This window comes from Anas platyrhynchos, chromosome 7, assembly GCF_047663525.1.
Source record: "Anas platyrhynchos isolate ZD024472 breed Pekin duck chromosome 7, IASCAAS_PekinDuck_T2T, whole genome shotgun sequence".
In the NCBI taxonomy this organism is placed as follows: domain Eukaryota; kingdom Metazoa; phylum Chordata; class Aves; order Anseriformes; family Anatidae; genus Anas; species Anas platyrhynchos.
In genome coordinates, this window is record NC_092593.1 from 33,458,217 (window position 1) to 33,478,921 (window position 20,705).

General features: G+C 42.4%; 1 protein-coding gene across 38 annotated transcripts in view; it reads right to left on the minus strand.

The window, feature by feature from the left end:
* MAP2 (microtubule associated protein 2) overlaps nt 1–20,705 on the minus strand; it is a 174,322-nt gene that overhangs the window by 28,825 nt on the left and 124,792 nt on the right. For 17 of the 38 annotated variants that reach the window (XM_072040446.1, XM_072040445.1, XM_072040429.1 and 14 more), the window contains 5 exons: nt 18,298–18,375; nt 8,617–8,871; nt 2,788–6,579; nt 2,332–2,538; nt 1,805–1,939 (listed from right to left, as the gene is read on the minus strand). In XM_072040446.1, coding sequence (XP_071896547.1) covers nt 1,805–1,939; nt 2,332–2,538; nt 2,788–6,579; nt 8,617–8,848 — 4,366 coding nt within the window. In that variant the 5' untranslated portion in view covers nt 8,849–8,871; nt 18,298–18,375. The remainder of the gene's footprint in view (nt 1–1,804; nt 1,940–2,331; nt 2,539–2,787; nt 6,580–8,616; nt 8,872–18,297; nt 18,376–20,705) is intronic. The other 21 variants (XM_038181829.2, XM_072040448.1, XM_027461374.3 and 18 more) reach the window with 10 other exon arrangements.

Sequence of the window (20,705 nt, forward strand, 5' to 3'; positions counted from 1 at the left end):
GGCAAAGATTTCACTACTCTTTCCTTGGAGTTGGCCATGCAGTTTCTTTTCCAAACGGCAAGGATGAATCTCAAACAGCAGTCCCTCCCTTGAGGATATGGCAGTGTATCTTACCAGTATTTGCCAGTGCTTACCTCACAGTGACATGGGAAGGTTTTTTTTTCCCTGCTATTGAGGGGAATAGATGAATGATTTCATTTCCTGCACAACTATGTAGAAAATATGAGCGAATACTAACTTCTTGTTGTAGACTATTCCATCTTATGACTGGACATACTTCATTTTGAAGATGCAGAAAATGCAACATGGAGATCTTAAACACCTGGAATATACTCAAAGCTGTAGACTACACTGTGGAGGTGCTTTTGGTGGGGCTCACATATCACAACAATTAACAGGGCCATTCCAAATAGGACATACTGACAGCTGGCTTCAAGAAATGGTGCTGTATAAATTGTATTACATAAAAAAAAAATAAAAAATGGGAGGGAAATAACATCCCTGTAAGTTCCAGATACATAGAAGAAAATAAGGGAGAACTGAGTTTTCCAGCAACACTGAGTATGGTGAAACATTTTCGATATATTTTTATTCACTTTGTGGTATGATTCAAGCTATTTTGCTTTAGAGCCCAAACCAACCTTCCTGCAAATTTTAAGATCAGAGTCCCTCTTTTTGGTTGCTCTCTGTCTCAGTATTTAAAATGCACTGGGAGGTTGTTCTTGTATTACATTTTTCACTTCCACTAATACATCTGCATCACTACATATCAAGAAGGAGAGGAAAAAAAGCTCTGACTGTTGCCAGGCAGCACACATTTCAGGCACTGAACAGATTTCCTTATGCAAGTCTATCAGTATGCCTCAGGTCTCTGAGATGCTGCTGGGCCAGAAGAGTTCTGAGGAGGTAAGAGTATCAGAGGGCAAGACAACGCTGACCACATAGCTGTAGAAGTGCAGTCAGAGTTAGAAAGCTGCAAAACCAACACTTTTGTGACATGAAGAATCAACTCCCCATTCCCACCGCTCATCAAACCCCCTTTTGAAAGAACACTGGAAGTCGTAACTTCTGAGCTGATGAAGCTGTGCTCCAACAAACAGTAAAAAAGATAGCAGGAACTGTTGTTTTAATCTCTTTTAAATTTTAATTCCTTTAACCTTCCTCTACCAAATATTACTATTGCTTTTTGTTTGGAATCCATTCGTAGTGTGAGCCCAGATTTCTTCTCTCAGCTCCATGCTGCGTGTGGCTGGACTCCCCCTGTGGATTTTGACTGTACATCATAAACATCAGTAACAGACTGTGACACGTGAACGTGGATAACATCAATCAACAAAATATAAGTCTGAAACACTTCTTATTATGCATGAGAGTAAAAAGCAAAATAATGGAAATGCATACCATGGTTTAAGCTGTCAACATTTTCCCACCAGAAAAAAAAAAAAAGCATAATAAAAATAATTAGAAAAAGAACAAAATGATGAGCAGAGATTCCTACAACAACACACCATAAGCACAATGCCAAGTTACAACCACAGCACTTGGAGGTCCAAGCAATGACAAGCATACATGATCATGGCCTCCATTAAATAAACAAATAAATGCCGGGAAAGAAAGAAGAAAAGAAAAATGATAAAAAACACTAAAAAAGCAACACTATTTGTGAAGATATTCTTGGAGGAAAAATTAAAAAGTAAAAATAAAAAATAGAGAAGCTGCCATAGCCATGAGATTTAAAAAAAAAAAATAAAAAAAATGTCTATGTTTGCCAGCCACATTGCATAACTGAACAGAATGCAGTCACCTGTCTGCTTCCGTTTAACACAGGAGAGATGAGTTGGTCTAGTATATTTGATAGCAGGTTTTAAAATGATTTTCCTGGAGGGAGAGTGGGCCTGAACTTCAGTTTTTTTAGCAAGTTCAGCTTTCTTATACACTGCTATGGACAAGAAAACACAAAAACACACAATCAGGAGAAAAAAACAGCAAAGTTTCATACGACAATACATCAAGTGGCAGGCCCACTGCTCCACAACTGCGACCCAAAGCATTGCTTCTACTGGGGCGGACAATTCCTCGGTCAGGAGAGAGGGAGCACTTGTGCATTAACCTCAGGTGTGCTACCCAGTGACCTGTAGGGGTGCGTAGAGTGAAACGGGACTGGTGGAGCAGTGAGCCTTGCACATGGCTTCTCACAGAATTGTACAATGTCTCATTAAAAAGCACCGCACTTAATACTGTTAAGGTGCATCCACAACAGAGTAACCTGACAGTACTGCACGATAGTACAAAAATATATAAATATATTGTAATAGGGAGTGTTAAATGAACCTTTTTTCCTTCTCACTTCATCTCTGGAGAGTGTGCTAGGTTCCTTTTTAGCTATTTTCCTTTCAGGAGTAGAAATCCTGCCTCGCCCAGTTTTAAAAGGTTTTTCTTTTTTATGCTTATCAAGAGATGGTCTTCGCAATTCTCTGTCTGCCTTCTCCTCTTTAGGAACAGTCTCTAACTGTTCAGTCATGATGCTCCTATCATCATCTGTAGGATCAGAGCAAATCGTAATAAACAAAAGATTAGCAACAAATGTTAACAATACTGCAGCTGATGCAGCGTAAAAATAGTTGAAGACCGAGCAGACGGATTAATAAAAGAAAAAAAAGCAGGCTATTTCATATTTTTTTGAAACATGCTGAGATTACTGCTACAATTATAGTAACTTTGCTTTTTGATCATTATGATTTGGAAGCAAAAATATTTAACACACAAAACAAAAAGGATAATGCACACCTTGAGTATCTGCCCAGAGACTGTCTGTGTCCATGATGGAGTCGTCGATTGTTGTTTCATCTTTGTAATCCTCACACGTCTCTGTTTTGTAGTCGGTGAGCAAGATTTCTTCTCTCTCTGGTGAAGCAGGAGCTTCTGGGGAGCCCTCCTTGGGCTCCGCGTGAATGTCAGCCACTTCCTCAACCTCCAGCTCCTCTTCAGCCTGGGAGTCCACAGTTTCGATGTCTTCCTGCTGTGTAGCAGCAAAGCGTACACTGTGAGACGCAGATTCGCCCTCATCAACTGTTGTCTGCACCACTGTAATAAAGTCATCCTCTACTGTCACCACGGATTCAATAATGCCTTTCAGTTCAGGTAGTGCTTCTGGGCAAACCTTGGCTAGCATTTCTTCACTGGTAGGTTTCCCAAGGTCCATTTCTTGGGGCATTTCTGGTGTAAGATGCTGTTTATCCTCTTCTTTTTCTTCTTGTCCCCCTTCTACCTCTTCTTCCTCGTGCTCTTCCCTTCTTGCGGCCCCAGCTGTCACTTCGGATGGCAGCACTGTTTGGATTTCTGTAGGTTTCACAGCTGTATCAGGAATCTTTTCAGTTTCCTCTGTAGGCTGTGGTATGCTCTCCATCTGAATCTCAGCAGGCTCTTCCTGGGGAGGCTCGGTTTTTGGAAGGAGGAGCTCCATAGAAGGCTCCTTTGCTGGCAACTGTGCAGGCACCTCTTCCCCACACACAGTAGGTTTTGGAGGTTCTCCTTTGATATCCTCTTGTTTCAAGGGTTCTCCGTTCAAACCTTCCTGGGCTTGATCATGCTCTCCACTAGATTCATAAGATTCCTCTTTATCAACTGCCTCTTGATGTACAAGATCGGGCTTAGCTACTTTTTCCTTAATTTCTGTTTCAGACAGTTTGGTGCTGTCCTTCACGTAACTAGGCTCGGTCTTGGACAGTACATCAGCATCCTTTGCTTCTCTGGACAAGATGGTCTGGTCTTTCTGTTGAGTCTCTTTGGGTTCAGGCCCTGCTCTTTTAACAGGGGCTTTGTCCTTCCCTGAAGGCAGAGAGCCTTCACTGATCTTACTTTCTAACTGACTTTGATATTCTTGGTCAGCTCTCATTGCAGCCACTTCCAAATCATGCTTTATAGCATTGTAATCTGGCTTTACTGGAGCTTCTATCTCAGCCATTTCAGGAACAACACTAAGAGTCTTCTCCTCCATCAGGAAAGAAACAGCATCTTTTTCTGCTGTTGCCTCTGCAGACAACATTCTGTCATACGCTGTATCAGCAGGTACATGAACTTTGTCAGCCACACTTTCTTCTTTCATTTCTAAGATTGCCTCAGGTCTTGTCCTCTCTGACTCTGCACCTTTAATGGGACAGACCTCTTTAGAGTCAACTTGATCTTCACTTTTTTCTAGCACAGTGTCCAGCTTCTCTTTCTTCTCCTGCTCAAAGTCCCTCCCCAGAACGGACTCACCGGCAGCATGTAAATCTTTTTCACTGAGGAATTCTTCTTTTGATTTTTCAGCTGCTGCCAGCTTCACTTCTATTAAGGACAGGTCAGGAGCTAGGCTGCGTCTCAATTTTTCATCTGTGCCTTCGTAGAAGGGACAGGTTTCGCTTGTTAAATTCTCACTGTCCTGAACTGGAGAAGGGAGTGGGACTGTGTACTTATTGAAAACACAGTAGCCCAAGTCTTCGAGCTGGCTTTCAGCTTTTAGAGTTACGTGGTTTTCATCTGTCACAGGTGGCAGGGCTGCGCTGCTGTCTTCCAAAACAGTGTCAGAAGGAACTGACTTCTTTTGCGCCACCTCAGCATCTGCACTCACAGATGCTACTCTGGATCTTGTCCCTGCTAGGTCTAACATTTCGGGCAGGTCGGGAGCCAAGACAGCCCCGTTTTTGTAATAATCTTTGGCTGGGAAAGGCGATTCAACCGAAGTCTCAGGCTGGACTTTTTCTTCTGCCATTGCTTTTTCTTCTTCAATGTGCTCATCTTCCTCTCTGCTATCAATGGGGAAGCAAGGGGCCTTCTCTAATGCTGGTGTGGTTGCTGGCAAGTAGTCGTCACCTTCATCCATGCTGCCGCTAGTGTTAGTTAGAATATCTGAAGCCAGGGGAGAAAGATCATGTGCACGGCCAAAGCTAAATCCTAGAGCTATAGAATCCAGGCAGGACATGGGCAGGTTAATAGACATGCTTCTCTGTTCAATTGCAGATCTCCCCCCAAGTCCCAGGCTCCTGCTCAGAGTTAGGTCATCTTTATTTTTACTGTGGAGCTCTCGTTTGTCCCCATAGACTTTAGGGTCAATAGTGAACATTCGTTCTGTCGGGGAACTTGGTTCTTCAGATTTGTCTGGCGTGTAGCTCTGAGCCAGAGAACTGTACCCTATTTCATGAGCAGGCATGCCCTGCTGTTGGCCCAATTCTGTCTGCAATTCTTCCTCCTCTTCCTCTTTGTCTTCAGGTATTAGACGACCTGTCTGATAAGGCTCATAAGCACTCTCTTTAGTGTCACTTAGCTCATAGTAATCGCTGCCTTGTTTCAGAGCGTCTGCTTTGAAGGCTTCCTCTTTTAGTGCAGAGGTTTCAAAATACTTCGACATTCCTGATCGATCCACTTCTGCTTTCATTTCAGGAGTAGCCGAAACACTTGTCTTATCATCCTTGGTATCCTTTTTAACATCTTTCTCTTGAGAAGGTTCTAGAGAAGGAGTCTTATCTGTGGTTAAACTTTGTGCCTCAGGGGTCTTCTCTGTTGTTCGGGATAACTGTGTGGTATCAGGGTGCTCTGCTGTTTTCTCAAGGGTCAGTTCAGGGCTTAACTTGCCTGGGGATACCTCTGTGCTTGGCTGCACGTCTTTTTTCAGGTCTACTGTTGCTGGAAGCCCACTTTGGTCCATTTCTTTTTCTGCTTTGAAAAGATCAGATGACATTTTAGCTTCAGCATCCTTTTGAAAGTCTGCTTTGTCTTGGGAAAGGGCCTTAACTTCAGGTTTTGTGGCAAATTTACCATCGTCTAATATTCGAGCCTCCCCTTTATCATAGAAGTCATACCTTTCTTCCTCATCACTCTCCTCCCTAGTCATGTCCTTTTCCTCCCCCCATGCAGGGATTTTCTGGGCGCTTGGTGTTTTCAGGCCATCTACAGCTACTTCTTCATGCAGAGCTAGGGTCATGTCTCTGTGGATCTGTTCATCTTTAGCGAGATCTTTGGCAAACAGGTGGTCAGTGGGTTCCTGTTTCGTTTTGGAACTGTCTTTGAGTGAAAGCTCCTGGGGGACAGCAGGAGATGGGCCTGAAGGTAGTTCACTTTTGGCTGCCTCTGCCTTGGGTTCCGACAGCATCAGAGAACTTCCCTCATGGCTGATGGCAAGATCTTGGACATCTTTAAGGTCATCTTTAAATGTCATAGACATAATTTGGTTGGATGATGAGGGCACATCTGCAGTCCTTTCTTCTGTTTTGCTCCCTTTAGGCAGTTCAGATGGCAAATCCTTTTGTTCTTGAAAACCAGGAAGCTTGGAGGCAGGTTCTGCAAAACTGACTTCCCCTTTCTTCTGTGAATCAGTTTCCGAGATCTGTTCTGTTGGATGTGAAGGCATTTTTTCTTTGTCTTTGCTCTGTGAATCCTTTTTATCCTCTGTTTTTGCTGGCTGTGGAACTAAGGCATCATGTTTAGGTTGCTCAGTCTTACTGTCTTTTCCAGATTCCTGGCGCTTTGTGTCTAAGGGTTCTGTTGTGAAAGGGCATGTGCCCTCCTGGACACGGAATTCCATCTTCGTGGCTGCAAGTAAATCTGAAGTAGTTTGTTTGGGTTTTATAACACAATTATTTAAAGCACTTACAGGCAGGCAGTCATGTGGCGTACACAACATCTTGGTATGAATGATGGAAAGGAGAGGGAGAAAGATGCAAACATGCAGCAAGGCTTTCCACATAGAAATCTGCTCTAAAGCATTAAATCCTAGTTTCCTTTCAATATGTGATGCCCTATAGTGAAAATGTAAGTTGTACACGTCTAAATATGTGACCACGGAAATGAGATGATTTCATGTGACTTCATCTTCACGGTTTGTATACAAAAATAAAACCAGAAATAATCCTCACTTCATTGGTATGTTCCACTGGGCTATGAAGCTTATGCTAGATTTGCTTTAGTAAGGTCTGTAATGAACCTGGCATGTATAAATCACCAGCAGAGCCATTAATGGTCACAAATCTCACAGGCCTCATCTTCAAAACAGCCAGCCATCTTCAACTGTACTCAAAGAATACTGGGCATGTTTCACTGACTGTAGCACAGACCCCAGTTAAGTTAATTTAAAACTTAAAATGCTATACTTACAACCTGCCACTATATTTGTATGGAGTAATACCTAGTTAAGGTAATACCTATCCATGCTTTGTTAATCATTAATAGCATGTTCTTTTTTAATATCCCATGAAAAATAATCATTCTTATCATATATAAAAAACATAAAGAGGTACTACAGAATGTGGTAGAACTTTCTGCAGTAATCTGTTAAAAAAAAAAAAAGAAAAAAGAAAAAAAGATTTTTTTCCCCTAAAACTTGTCACAGAATAACTAATATCACAATATTGGTCATTCTTTAAATATTTGCATATGTTAACCTTTAGTTAAAAAGCTACTGTCGTTCTACACTCTGTGGGTACAAAAAAACCACAAGAGAATTCTACAACTATAGTAATTTTCATCTTTTACGCTTTCAAATTTGTTGACTTGCAAACCCTATGATGAATAGAAACAAGGCCACTGAGCTGATTTTATCCTTGTTTCACAGAAATTAATGAGCTACATGCTGATTTTTCTTATGTATTCTATCATGCCTCCTAATGTAGCGCCAATGAATGAGACCAATGGCAAAAAAATAAATTCTGATTGCCGAGGGAATTTGATCTTCTTTATGTGGGCCAGCCCAGAAACCAGCCTCCCAAACATGGCACTTCTCAGTCAGGTACTGCACTACTCCATACAATGCGTCTTTACACCCTGTTGCACTGACTAAAGAGATACACCCTTGCAAGGCCTATCTTGAAGCCTAGTTCTCATGTACTGAAAAACAATTGCTCGGAGTAAACGTTTTGCCCTAGGAACCAGATCAGAACTTCACGCGCCCAATCCTGTACTTCATACAAAAGGCAAATATCTCCGTGGAAGTGATGGGTTTTTGTCTCAGCAGGGCACTCCAGCCAAGCTAAACATTTGTAATAAGGCAAGGCACACAAAAAAAATCAGAGTTCTGGCAATGATCAAGGAGAGAAGGGGTGGACTGCAATGAATGGCAAGGATATGACATAAGAAGCAATAGCTTTAGGGAAGCTAAACCAGAATGCTGAAGCACACACACACAAAAATACTGCACGCTGCAAATGAAAACATTTCTACAGTTTAAGCCTCTTTATGTCATAGTCAAAGTCAATAAATCTACTTTTTGAAAGAAAAGCAGATGAATCTCTGCACCAAAAAGAAAAAAAAATATACACAGATTAGCAATGTGACTGGCAAACACATCTGAGATGGGGGGAAAAAGGCTTGCGCAGAGGAATCAGCTTAGCTGCAAAGCATTTGTATCATGGCAAAGTAAAAAAAATAAATAAATAAAAAATTAGGAATCAGCTGCAGTGGTGGGAAACCATGTTGTCATACAGCACCTATGCAATCATAGTATCTGCTACACACTCTTCAGGCATAATAACAAGAGCAGTCATACTGATAAATGGGAAGAACAGGAAATGAAGCAGCCTCGGAAAGCACTGGAGAAGCTGGAGGATTCACTGGCAGCAAACGCATGCAATCCTAGGGAGGACACACCTTCCTCAGCCAAGGAAGGGGATGTGTCTCTCAGAGGCGTTTCCGCCACAATTACGCTCGCCCTGCTGGATGCCACACTCGGCACTTTGTCTTCGTGACACACTTTGGCCTCCAAACCAGATTCCGACTGACCCCCACCGAGGCCCTTGGCCTGGTCTGAAGGCTCAGCAGGACCGTGCTCTTTCCCCACTTGCTTCCCAGGAAGAGCAGCAGGTTTCACTTCCACAGCCATCGGACTCTCTACAGGTTCTTCTTCTTGGGGATGGAAAAAGGAGGCGACATCAACACCAACAGTAAACACCAAGCACAAAGCTCAAAGGACTGGTTTTACATAACACTTTCAGCTCTGAACAATTTAGATTCGTGTGTCAAAGGTTCACTAGAATCCAGCCCATTTTAATCACAATGGAACTGAATTTTCCCAAGGGAAAAAAAAAGAAAACAAACAAACAAACAAAAAAAAGCCCTGTCCCCAGCAAAGCATATTTATGCTCTAAGATGAGAGCTGAAAGTGTTTTATAGATATACCTCTTCCAAAAATGGCTGTGAGTCAAATATTCATTGCAAATGGAGATGATATTGAATGATGGATGGCTCTGACAACACCAATGCATCAATGCGCACAGAAAGTATGCTGATTTTTTTTTCTGATGGATGTGCTGTTTAATCCAGTACAAGACATTCAGCTGAGGTGGGGGAAGGTATGAGTCATTAATTTCTTTCCATTGACCTTGGTGATAATGACTGCTAAATGCCAGCAAGTCTGTCCTGGATTTGGCAAAATATCCAGCCACTTGAACAGCCTTAATAAGCCCTGCACATAGCTGGTAACTAACGGTTTCACAAGAATTCAGCCAAGATACTTACACTGAATGGGTTTATAAACCATTTCTCCCTTAGGCTGCATGAGGCCTGAACTCTATGCGCAAATCACAGGTTTAACACAAGGACTCTTCATTTGCTTTTCTGTCTCCCTCATTAGCCCCCAGGCTCCTCATCACCAATTAAATTAGAGAAATCAGTGAGTGCAATATAACTATTTGTTCATCTGAATTTCTGAAACACATTACTCGGCCCACAGGCTGTTAGGATCAGTACCCTAGTGCCAACAGTGGTCTTTATGCTACTCTCGCCATGACAGAAAGTCTCCTTTCTGGACTGAAGTCTTGCCATTGCTATTCAGACCAATATTACCCTACTCTGTTGGTGTCCCCTCTGACTGGAAAGCAGTATTAAGTGTGAAACCTTTGATTCAGCAAAATCTTTAAGCAGCTGACCACCAGCCAACCTGATGACCTCTCTGGGTTTTTAAGTACGTCCCATGTTTAAGGATTTTGTCGAATCGGACTGAGAACGAATATCTTAAAGGCATAGAAGCCAAAAGATTCAGAATCAGAACTGAAGCAATGCCTGAATGTCACAGGGATATTTACTCAAAGGCAGACTGTAAAAGCAGCCTGGCACAACAGCAGGTATCCAGCTACAAGAGGCCCCTGCTCAAGTAACTTGCTTTACTTCGCTTTTTCCAATTTTATGTAGTTGTATTCATTCCCTTCAGTTAAAAATAAGTAAATAAAGCCTCTCATTTTATCTCATTTTTATGGCAGTTACTTCACTCAATGCCACGTGATGATAACTAATTACTCACCAAAGCAGGAATAATTCTCTTCCTTTTTTTTTTTATTAGCTGAAAGCTCTGCATACCTAGCTTGAAATGTCTAAAGTTTAGGCATCCAGTGCAAACAACTGTCTAGGTTTCCTCTAGGGAAGAAAAAGCTTTCAGAGGGCAAATCATCTTAGTTATGTTAGATACCCATTTTGGCAAGTTATTACATGAGGTACAGAGCTCTGAAATGGTTAAGATCAGGAGAGATTAATCCCATCCTGAATACCAATGCAAAGAGAACATTGTGATTCTCTCAGCATTATTACAGCTCATCAGATAAACGTTTTGAGAATACAGACACTAAAAAGAAAAGAAACATTGAAAAAGAACTTGCATGAAGTAAGTGGACTTCATTGCAGTTGTCGTAAAAGCCCTGGCAATAGCTGCAGATGAGAATGTTTTCTAGAATGGATAAGCACACATCTACTGAGGGAAACAACTGAACACACATAAACACCGCTATGGATATTAAAAGTTTGCCTGAGCTCAGAAACTGGAAAAAGACATCATCTCCAAGCTGCAAACTGGAATCTCAGTGCATCCTTGGGGAAAGCATCATTACATGACTGCACCGCCCCTGTGGTTTTCTCCAAGCAAATGCTGCTGGCTGCTGTCAGCTAAATGCCTGGGCAGGCTGCTGGTCGGAGCTGGACGTCCTTCTTATGTTCCCCTGCGCCTGCTCCGAGCAGGTCAATACTTAGATTAAGTATTCAGTATTCCAATAGTATTTTTCTCCTGAAAACATATTCACCTCATTTCTACCGACTGAATCATATCCTGCTCTTCCATGGTATGGCAGTAAGCTGTTGGTGCCTTAATGAAGGAATCCTACAGAGACTCCCTTTGGGCAGCAGACTCTCTTGTGCCAAACAGACTGCTTACGCACAGGCAGCAAGGGAGGGGGGATTTATAATGCCTACCTTTTCACTGATAAACCAGTTTATTTCCTTTTTTTCCAATTTCACTAGACATGGAGGCATATGACTGAAATGGATGCTGCTCCAGAGCTAAACAGTGCAGGAAAGTTTTCATTACAGATATAGGCACCCAGCCATGGCAAGGCCTCTCCTGCCATTTTCTGCCTCCCCCAGCTTCAGGCAGCCATCCTGACACAAACAACCTGCAGTTATTAGCACTGATCTCATTCTGGTGCTGCTGCAGTGCTGGGCTACGTTATCCTGTTAACTCTGGACAACTCTGGTTTTCTCGAAATGCCCCACTGAGCTCTTTGAGTCACATACCTCTACCTTCCCGAGGCACAAATCCCTGCAGAATTCAGTACTGTTTTTAACTTAACCTCCTGTGTCCCAGGATTGAGTTAATCAAATGCTGTGTGATGAAACATGATTCATTTTGCTTGGAGAAGAAGCCAGAATTCCTGCTAGTCACTGAAATAGATTCTCCCTTGATCCCTCAAAAGACATTTGACTTTTATGTAACCCCCACAGCTAAAATAATACTTCCTGATGTGCTCAGGCCATAGAAAGAGGGGGTACAGAAACACAGTAACAGTGAACTTCTTAAAATGTCTGCCTTGGTTGCAGTCAGTTGACAGAGTTTTACTGGGCGCAGCCACAAAATACCCAGAGATCAAACATGACCCAGCACTGCCTTTAGTCACCAGCATGTACTGGGAAAAATGTTTTCCTTTGCCCAGTGGAGAATTAAAGATCTCCCACTACTAACTGGTGTAGACATGAGGTGTTCCCATTGTGTTACCAACTCAGCTGATTTACCTCCAGTAACAATCTTTTGGCCTATTCTGCACACTGTTCCTGCAGTGGTTCTCTGGCACAGAAGAAATGAGCGCATGCTGCTCCTACCTAGCTGCCCTGTTTGAGCAGGGACCGTGCTTCCATTGACCCCAAAGCTGCATTCATGGCTCATGCTGCAGCTCTGCTTTGAGATGGAGGGACTCATTTCCGTGTGGGGAGAGCACACATCTTCCCTCCCCAGAAAGCTGCAACCCCAGGCACATATATAATGGAATGGATGGCAGGTGGGGAGAGGGGAAGAGGAACAACATGGGACCATGCTCAGTTCACCTTCATCATGGCCCAACAAGACCTCTGTGCTCTTCACTGTGGCACTGGGACGTGTACTAGAGCCAGTCCACTCCGAGCTGAACAAAGGGTGTTCATAGTACTCCTCATCCGAATTGTAGGGCTCATCATCAGGCACAGACACTGAGATGGAGGGGGCCAGGCATTTACGCCACTCCCTGCTGGCAGTGGGCCCGCAGCCGGGGCAGTGGCGTAGCGGTCCCACCTTATCCTCCGCCCCTTCATCTACAAATAGACACACACAGACAAAAACTGCAGGACAGACAGACAGACAGAGACAAGACAAGACAGGATGGACGCATGCACTAGCAACACTAGCCACTGTGTTGTACTGCAGAGTGGATGAAACCAGGCAAGCTGCAAACTGATGCCGGATGGAGGCATGGGCAGTGCGTTGTAACACGGGGGCTGTCTGTGGCACCTCCTGAACACTGGAAACCAGCTACTGCAATAAATGCATTTCAAGACTATTCACTCAGCATTTAGAGGAATATATATTGTACACAAACCACAACTTGCATTGAGAATCATGTGTGTTTTACAGCTGGAGTGATTGTTTTAGAAACTTCTGAAGTGTCCTGACACACTTGTATCCTTTGTAGTCATCGGGTGAGGTACTTGAAGGTGTAAATGAAAAAAAAAAGTCCTTTAATTGAAAGTGGTTTGCTTTTTGTCAGTGACAATCTTATTTCTCATTTTTATGTATTTCAAACTTACTTCCTTCCTTTTTCTACAACAAAGTATCATTTAAACAAAGAAAAAACAAACAAACAAACAACCCTTCCTCTAGTCCCTAGCTACCTTTTTTCCTGAAAAAGGCCACGCAGAGCTGCTCACAGCACTCTGTTAGTCCTGCATTTAATGCTGTTGTGTCATGTTTCTGTTGGTGAACTAGCTCCCACCTCTGAGTTTGCCAATACTTCAGAATGACAGCTTTATTCACCCGTCACTGCAGCATCACAAATAATCACTTAATCATTTCAGGACTACACCAGCTACTGACAGCTACAGCGAGGGGGAGCTTGGCTTTGTTTTTCTAAGACAAAGAAAAAAATAGAGCACAATTAAAGTGACTGGCCTGCCATCTGACCCATACACACCTGAAGGGGAGACCTGAGAAATTGTGCAAGCTAAGGAGCTCTCAGACTACTAACTGAGCCATGAAAAACTAAAAACTTCTAATCCTAGAGAAAATACATTTAAAGTCCCTTCTCTGTAACTTCTCGGTGCCTATAGCAGCTGCTGCTGCTAACCCTCTGGATTTCCTACTAGCTGCAAGGAGTCCATGCTCAGCGTCCCTGGCCTTTCTCCAAGCGGTTACAACTGAAAGAGCTTCCAAAACCTTCCTCTCAGATCCAAAACACCGATTCAGAAAGCAAGGCTCTAACACAGACAGTATAACCGACATTAACCACATCTCTGTGAGACCCTGAACCAAGAAAGCTCGTGACTGCTGCTGTTACTACCATTACCCAAGCCTTGGAAGGTGATTTTTATCCAGCTGTATCACCGGGTTGCATATTGTGACCAAACCAATTCCATCTATAGGAGCTCTGCGCTTCTTCCTGGCATATAAAGGTAAGTTTCAAGTTTCTTTCTAGAGCACATCATAACAAGACAACACCTGTGTCCTTAAATAAAAAGGCACCCTCTGCTTTCTGCAGCAAGCGTCCTGTAATGTAATGACATCTGCTTCTTCTGCCTTGGAAAAGGATGCTGTAGCTTCAACCCAGTTAGGCTCAACCAATGCAGAAAAATATATGTATATTCATCAAATGTAATATTAGAAGCTCCAACACGTCTCATCACGCTGCCAAATGATGATTATCCACATTTAAGAATCTGTGACAGCCCTGAGGTGGGCCAGCAATGAATGTATGCTATGCACACCTGTGCACATACACAAATACTGCCCACAGAACTTAAGAGAATTATTTTCACAATTTCTTTCAGGGGACAAAGAGCGCCTTCAACTACGGATAATTTAGAGGCTTCGCCCTTGTAGTGGAATCTAAACGGCAGATTCGGTGGTTGATGCATGTTTAAAAGCTAGGTGTGGAAAGATAAGCCATCACCTGCCTCTGCTGAGCAGGCAGCTCTGCAGAGCACTGAAATAGGAGATGCTAAACACAGGCCTGAACCTGAGCTCCCTGCCTTTTTCCTAGTACTTATGAGTGAGCAATAAAGTTGCAGCGAAGCATCTTCACATTTAATCCACTTGCAATGCAAAACCTGCAGATTTCTTCTCTATATAAGCTTCTATAAAATTCAGTGTCAGATTTGAGGTGGCTCACTGTTTGCAAAAAGCTTGTTCCAGAGGGTGAAGCTGTGTCTCAGCGTGTGACAGACCAGAAGTCAGCTCCCTCCTAGACCTGAGAACATTCAAGACTACAACTCCCACTTCTGTGCAGGGTGCCCTCATGCTAGTTTATGCATCACTGTGAGCAAGAGCAGAAAGCAGGGGGATGCACTTGGCATCTCTTCTGCTGGAACTGGTACATGGTGGAGGAAAGAAGAGAGGTTGAAGAGGTAAGAAGTAGAACAGGGAAGGAGGAGGCGGTGCATTATGGAGATGGAGGTGCAACTGGAAAAGGGGAGGCTCTCCTTCCAGATGTAGGTCATATTTATCCAGGGACTCTTCAGAAGTAAAATGCACCAAGGATGAAGATGGAAGTCCAGGACTTCTCTGTATTGATGCAAACAGGGCTGGAAATTGCTTCTGCATGGGATGTGGGGGGGAAAAAAGCACACAAAAACAACCAAGCCCTGCTTCTGCTCCTTTACATTACAGCAACTGACAACAGTAAAGATGCTCAATGCACAGAAATGTGATGGGCCAAAATCATTAGGAGTGCAAAGTCTAGCTGGAGCTATTATGTCTGTGTCTACCACACATCTACATCATTTATCACTTTCAATAAAGATATTTGCAAACTTACTGCAGATAATTTCATTAACATGACAATTCATTCTTTAAAGAAGTCCATGCTTTCATTTCTGCAACAAGAAAATTCCTTTGCCGTTGTAGTCCCTTCTAATAGTTTCCATGTCAAACTGTGGGAAAAATTCCCAGTGTATTCTAAAGACCAAGATTAAAATCACTTCTCACAAAGGCCAATTCAGCTTAAGCTTCCAGGTATCTTTTCAAAAAGCCTTTCATGGAATAATTTTTACTGTAAATGGATTTTTTTTTTTTAGGACACTTGGTTCCTTTCAATTTGCAGTGCTCTTATTTGGTACAGAAAACTTATCCTGAAACACCTATTTCAAAATGGAAGGCAGTCCTTCAAGGCATCCTCCTATCTTGTAACATTTAGAAGATTTTTTACATGAAGACATTTCTAACCATTGTCAAAAGGTGCAGAGCACAAAAGAAATGCCAAGTTTGCAAGAGAATACTGCATCAGCCCTGAATGAGCAGATACAACTGATAAAAGGATTAGACAGCGCTAGGGAAAATTTCATTTCCTGAGCAAAATTATGTTACAGTAGGTGAAATAAATGAAATAATGTCAATAGGGCAAATTAGTTATCTTACCTTCTGCAGCAGTAAAAAGGAACAGGCTCATCTGAATGATTTTCTGCAGCCAAATGAAAGAAAGAAACCTACATCCACTGACTCCTTTCTCTCATGAAATACACTTGACCCACAAACATCTCTGCCTTTTCTACCTTTTTTTTCCTTTTAATTTGTGTTTGCTGCATGGCTGGCCACATCCACCTTTGTCATGTCTACAGCAGTGATTTCTTTCTGACTATGACTGAAGGAAGCCTCTTTTGGATTCAGTGCAATGCAACACACACTGACAAGCATGTTAGGAAAATGTTCTCTGAGAGAAAAGGGATGAAGTAAGCTGAGACAGATACACACACCAAATACTCGCCTTTTCTTGTTCAACAACTTTAGAACTGAGTTAAATTCATAAATTGTAAGCTACTGAGCAGAAAGATAGACAGACAATGTAAAGGTGCATGGGGATGGATAGCCAGACAGTATAGGAAACAGAAGGCTGAAGCAGGTACAGCACAAATTGGGTCAAAACCTGATGAGCTAAACTCTCCCGAATGGGAGCTCTGCCTGAATGAAAATGACAGGACTGGCTCCCTCAAGTCAGCAAAAGCCCCACTTACCCACAGAAAATAAGGATGACATCTTCCAACACGGAGCAGAACACAAGATTTTGTGTTTCTTCTGGCCTACTAACTACACTAAAAGTTGACAACACTGATACTTTGGGCAAAAGCAACTGAAGTGCTATTATATTAACTCTAAATGCAAGGAAGGAGAAAAACACCAATGTTAAGTGATGTGCTGAGCCATACACACACTGGGAACACCGCAGTCCTGTAGCTAGTTGATAATAAAGTCAAGTTACATAGCTTTTTGCCACCTTCTTGTTGTAGTACTAAGCATCAAGACGTGCTAGGGGACAGTTTTTAACCTCCTGTCAATTAATCAATATGTTTGCATTATAAAATCCTAAAATAGTAATAATACTGCCAATACTTAGAGCTGATCCTAAACTAAGAGTAATGGAAGAACCTTGACATTTGCCTGAAGCAGAAGAACAAGCCCCTTATTGTAATAGGAAAAATCAAAAAGCATATGCTGAACTACTCAAGTGAACTCTACAAAACCAGAAAACAGCGGTGAAAACCTTGGTAACAATCCTAAAAGCATTTGTTAATGCCCTACTAGCTTCCTTTTCAGTCCATAGTTTTGATTGCCATTACTTCTTGGTGATAAGTCAAGAATTGTCAGAGTATTTTATTCAAAACACACACACAAAAAAAAACAACCACTCAATGAATCAAATTTGATATCCTGGTTGCTGACCACGTACACTGGGTATTTCCAGTACAGTGGACTGCCAAATGATGTTGTTGTTAGCACAGCCTGTAATTGCATTATCTCAAAACTGACCCAAGGATTGAACATGCTGAATTGCAGTGCCCTAATAACTGAGAGTCAGACTATGTTAGCACATGAAGTAAAATTAATAGAAGCTCTGCGTTAAAATACTAACAAAGTTTGGTCAGCAGATGATGATAAATTATTTCCATGCTCTTATTGAAAAAAAAAAAGACAAAAATGAAGGAAGTAAATGGACACATATAAATGCTGTTCACATGGCAGAGTTCAGCTGACAGCCCCCTGCAGAATCTGAACCCAAATACTTTCCTCAGACTGACAAGACATGGCTCAGTATTGATATATTGCTGCCTCTTACACTGATGGCCTTGACACAGCGCTCTTTTGCTGCTGAACAAAGCACTGCCATATATCCTTACCACTGTGACAACTGCTTAAAATTAAGCAAACACTTAAGTTCTTTGCTGAAGGGGATTTTAACAGGAGGAAAAAAAGCAGAGATCATGGGCTACTGAAACTGAATATTCACAGTGCAGAACAGAGCACAAATTTGCTTTGTGAGACTAGAATTTGACTCCCACACTCTGCATACAGAACCCCCAATACATGTAGGCACTGAAACATGAATTACAGGCTGAAGACCAACAAAATGATCCAACTCTGAATCTCCTCACTTTCATGCATTTAAGATTCCAAATACAAAATTAATGACTTAAAAAAAAAAGCCAAACAAATCCTAAGAAAACAAAAATTACCTATACTGAATCAGAGTTTTGGTGAGCACATTGGAATAGCGGACATCTTTGCTCATGTTGCATGTGACAGATAAAGAAGTTATGATCACCATTTTTGTTGTTGTTGTTTAGTATGGCTGTACTTAGCCTGCCAGTTACCTCTGTGCATGTGTCTACCTCACCCATGAATTGCAGTTGGTTTGCAGATGGGGAGTTATTGGGGGGAATGCCTTATCTTTCCACATGAAGCTGCAGTATCACCATTTTCTGATTTTCCCCTCCTTTAGACTCATGTCTCATCCCTCTGCTGACAGCTAGATACTGCAAGGTCCGGGAGACCCTTACCTTCCTCCAGAGCTCCAGTTTGCTCAGAAGCTGGTGATGGAGGCGGGGAAGGAGGCAGGTTGGCTGACTCTTCGACTGCTGCAAATCAAACAATGAAAACGAGATACAGCAATTAATTCCCAGGAGATCAATGCTTGATACAAGCTGCAGTCAGCCTGTGCTGCCCAGCTGAGAGAATTAGTCGATGGGGACTGGTGCACCAGGGATTTTCAGGAGGAGACCCTTCTTTACCTGGATTGTTAAAGCTATATTTAAAGGATTTATTTTTTCAGATGAAAGGCATTATTTTCAAAATTCTGGTCACAGAGTACAATACAGAAATGCAGTACAAAATCATTGTTTAGATCAGTGTTGCCACTTAAAAAGCCTTCAGTTATTCAAAGCAACAACAAAACAGCATCTGTGCAGGACAGATTTTATAAATTCAGGCTGATTAACTGTAACGGTGAGAAACTAATCTCTTCAGTTTACCTTGAGTACATGAACAAGAAACACTGCAAGCTTTTTTCTTTTCTTGATACTGAGTTCAAGGTTAATCACAGAATACATGCAAATACTCCTCATCTAAATACAAAAGACATCAGCACAAGGAACTTATGTCAGCCGTGACTTATTAATGATTCAGCTGAGCAAGGTGCTGGGAAATCTTAGATTCACTAAGGTTACATTTTAGATTCGTTCCCAGTCACAAGGCTAGATGCTGAAACCAGATGATGTTTTCCCAATGATTGCAATAGAAGCACGACAAATCCTGAACAAGCTGCTTCTTAAATGAACTCAGCATAATCTCCGCATCTGATTTCATACTAATCATTCTGACAGTTTTTTTTTTCTTTAAAACCAAACCCACTACTGGGAATTAACCTGTTTTGGAGAGAAAAAAAAAAAAAAAAAAGAAGAATAAAAAGGGAAAAAAGTAACAAGTCTGTTTTACAGCCTGTGTTACAAATGTCACCCCTCAACAAGCAGATCTAAGTTTCTGATGCAGGGCTTCTTCCCAAGCATAGAAAGGCCAATTTCAGAAGCCCTAGAAGAATTGTCCTGGCTTCCTTTCTATTGATGTCAACATGGTTTGGAAGACAGACCTATGTGACTTATCCTTAAGATTTGCTCGTCCAGGGACAGAGTATTTCTGTCTTCATTACAGTGCAATTCCAGCTGCATTCACGTACTAGTGACTGACCACAGAAACTGCAACACCAGCATTTGCTAACTGTAGATGTACTTCTCCCAATATGTTTAAAATCTCTTACCTAACCAGAGGTAACTGAATACTCATTTTGCTTCATGCAGGCCCCAGTGAAGCACTCAAGACTTAAATATGTATGAAATGTTTTGTGAAACTGGGGTCTTTCATGTAATATCGAGCATTTGTAAAGAAGGAAATTATCAAGCTACACATCTCTCTGTTGTACTTCCAGCTCAAAATTAATTCAGTGAAGCAGAAGACCTTGGGAACCAGATTTACAACAAGTATTTTTAATTACTCATTGACTTTAATTCATTCCTAAGCAGGGTCCAGCTGCTGCACCAAATAAAGTGAAGTGCCTGTGGGGAAAATACCACAAGGTACTATTCTGGTTTGATCACAACATACATGTGCTCAGCAGAACTTATCCCAGGGGAAGGCTTGCAAGACATTCACTACCCGAGGACAGCGTATGGCCTTTCTCTGCCCTTTGGTGTACATGCTCAGGGCTACCATGGAAGTTCTTCATGGTGACGGTGATGGAGCACTGGAACAGGCTGCCTAAGGATGTTGTGGGGTTTTCTTATCTGGAGATATTCAAGGCCGTCTGGGTGTCTACCTGGGCAACCTGCTCTAGGGAAACTACTTTGGCAGGGGAGTTGGACCCGATGATCTCTTGAGGTCCCTTCCAACCCCTACAATTCTGTGATTCTGTGATTCTCTGGCAGTGAGGAAGCACTGTAGGTATGAAGGGCTGAATACTTACTCATATACATGCATGCTTGGATTTCGGAGAGACGTTCCACGAAGGAGCCAGCAAGAGGACGAGGAAGCAGCACGGACAGCGGTACCACCACCAGTCTGGACCACTGGCACTTGCTTCCACCCACTGTCACTCCCTCTCTCTAACCCAGCTGACCACTAACCCCTCTCCCATCCCCTTCTATGGTGCCCTCTTCCTCTCTGCTTCCTGTCGAGATGCTCTTCCTCCATCTTCTGGAGCAGCTACCACCAGCCACTAAAACCTTGCCATCTTTTTACATGCCCCTCCCATAATCTTTGCCTCTTCAGACATCAGCCTTCCTCTCCCAGGGCTGAGCACAAAGGGGCTCTGAGCATTGCTTGGTCCCACCAAACACAACGATAACAAAACCACAGTCGCAGCTTCTCCGCTTGCCAGTCAGACACCAGGTAGAAAGCTGCTGCTACGAGCACAGAG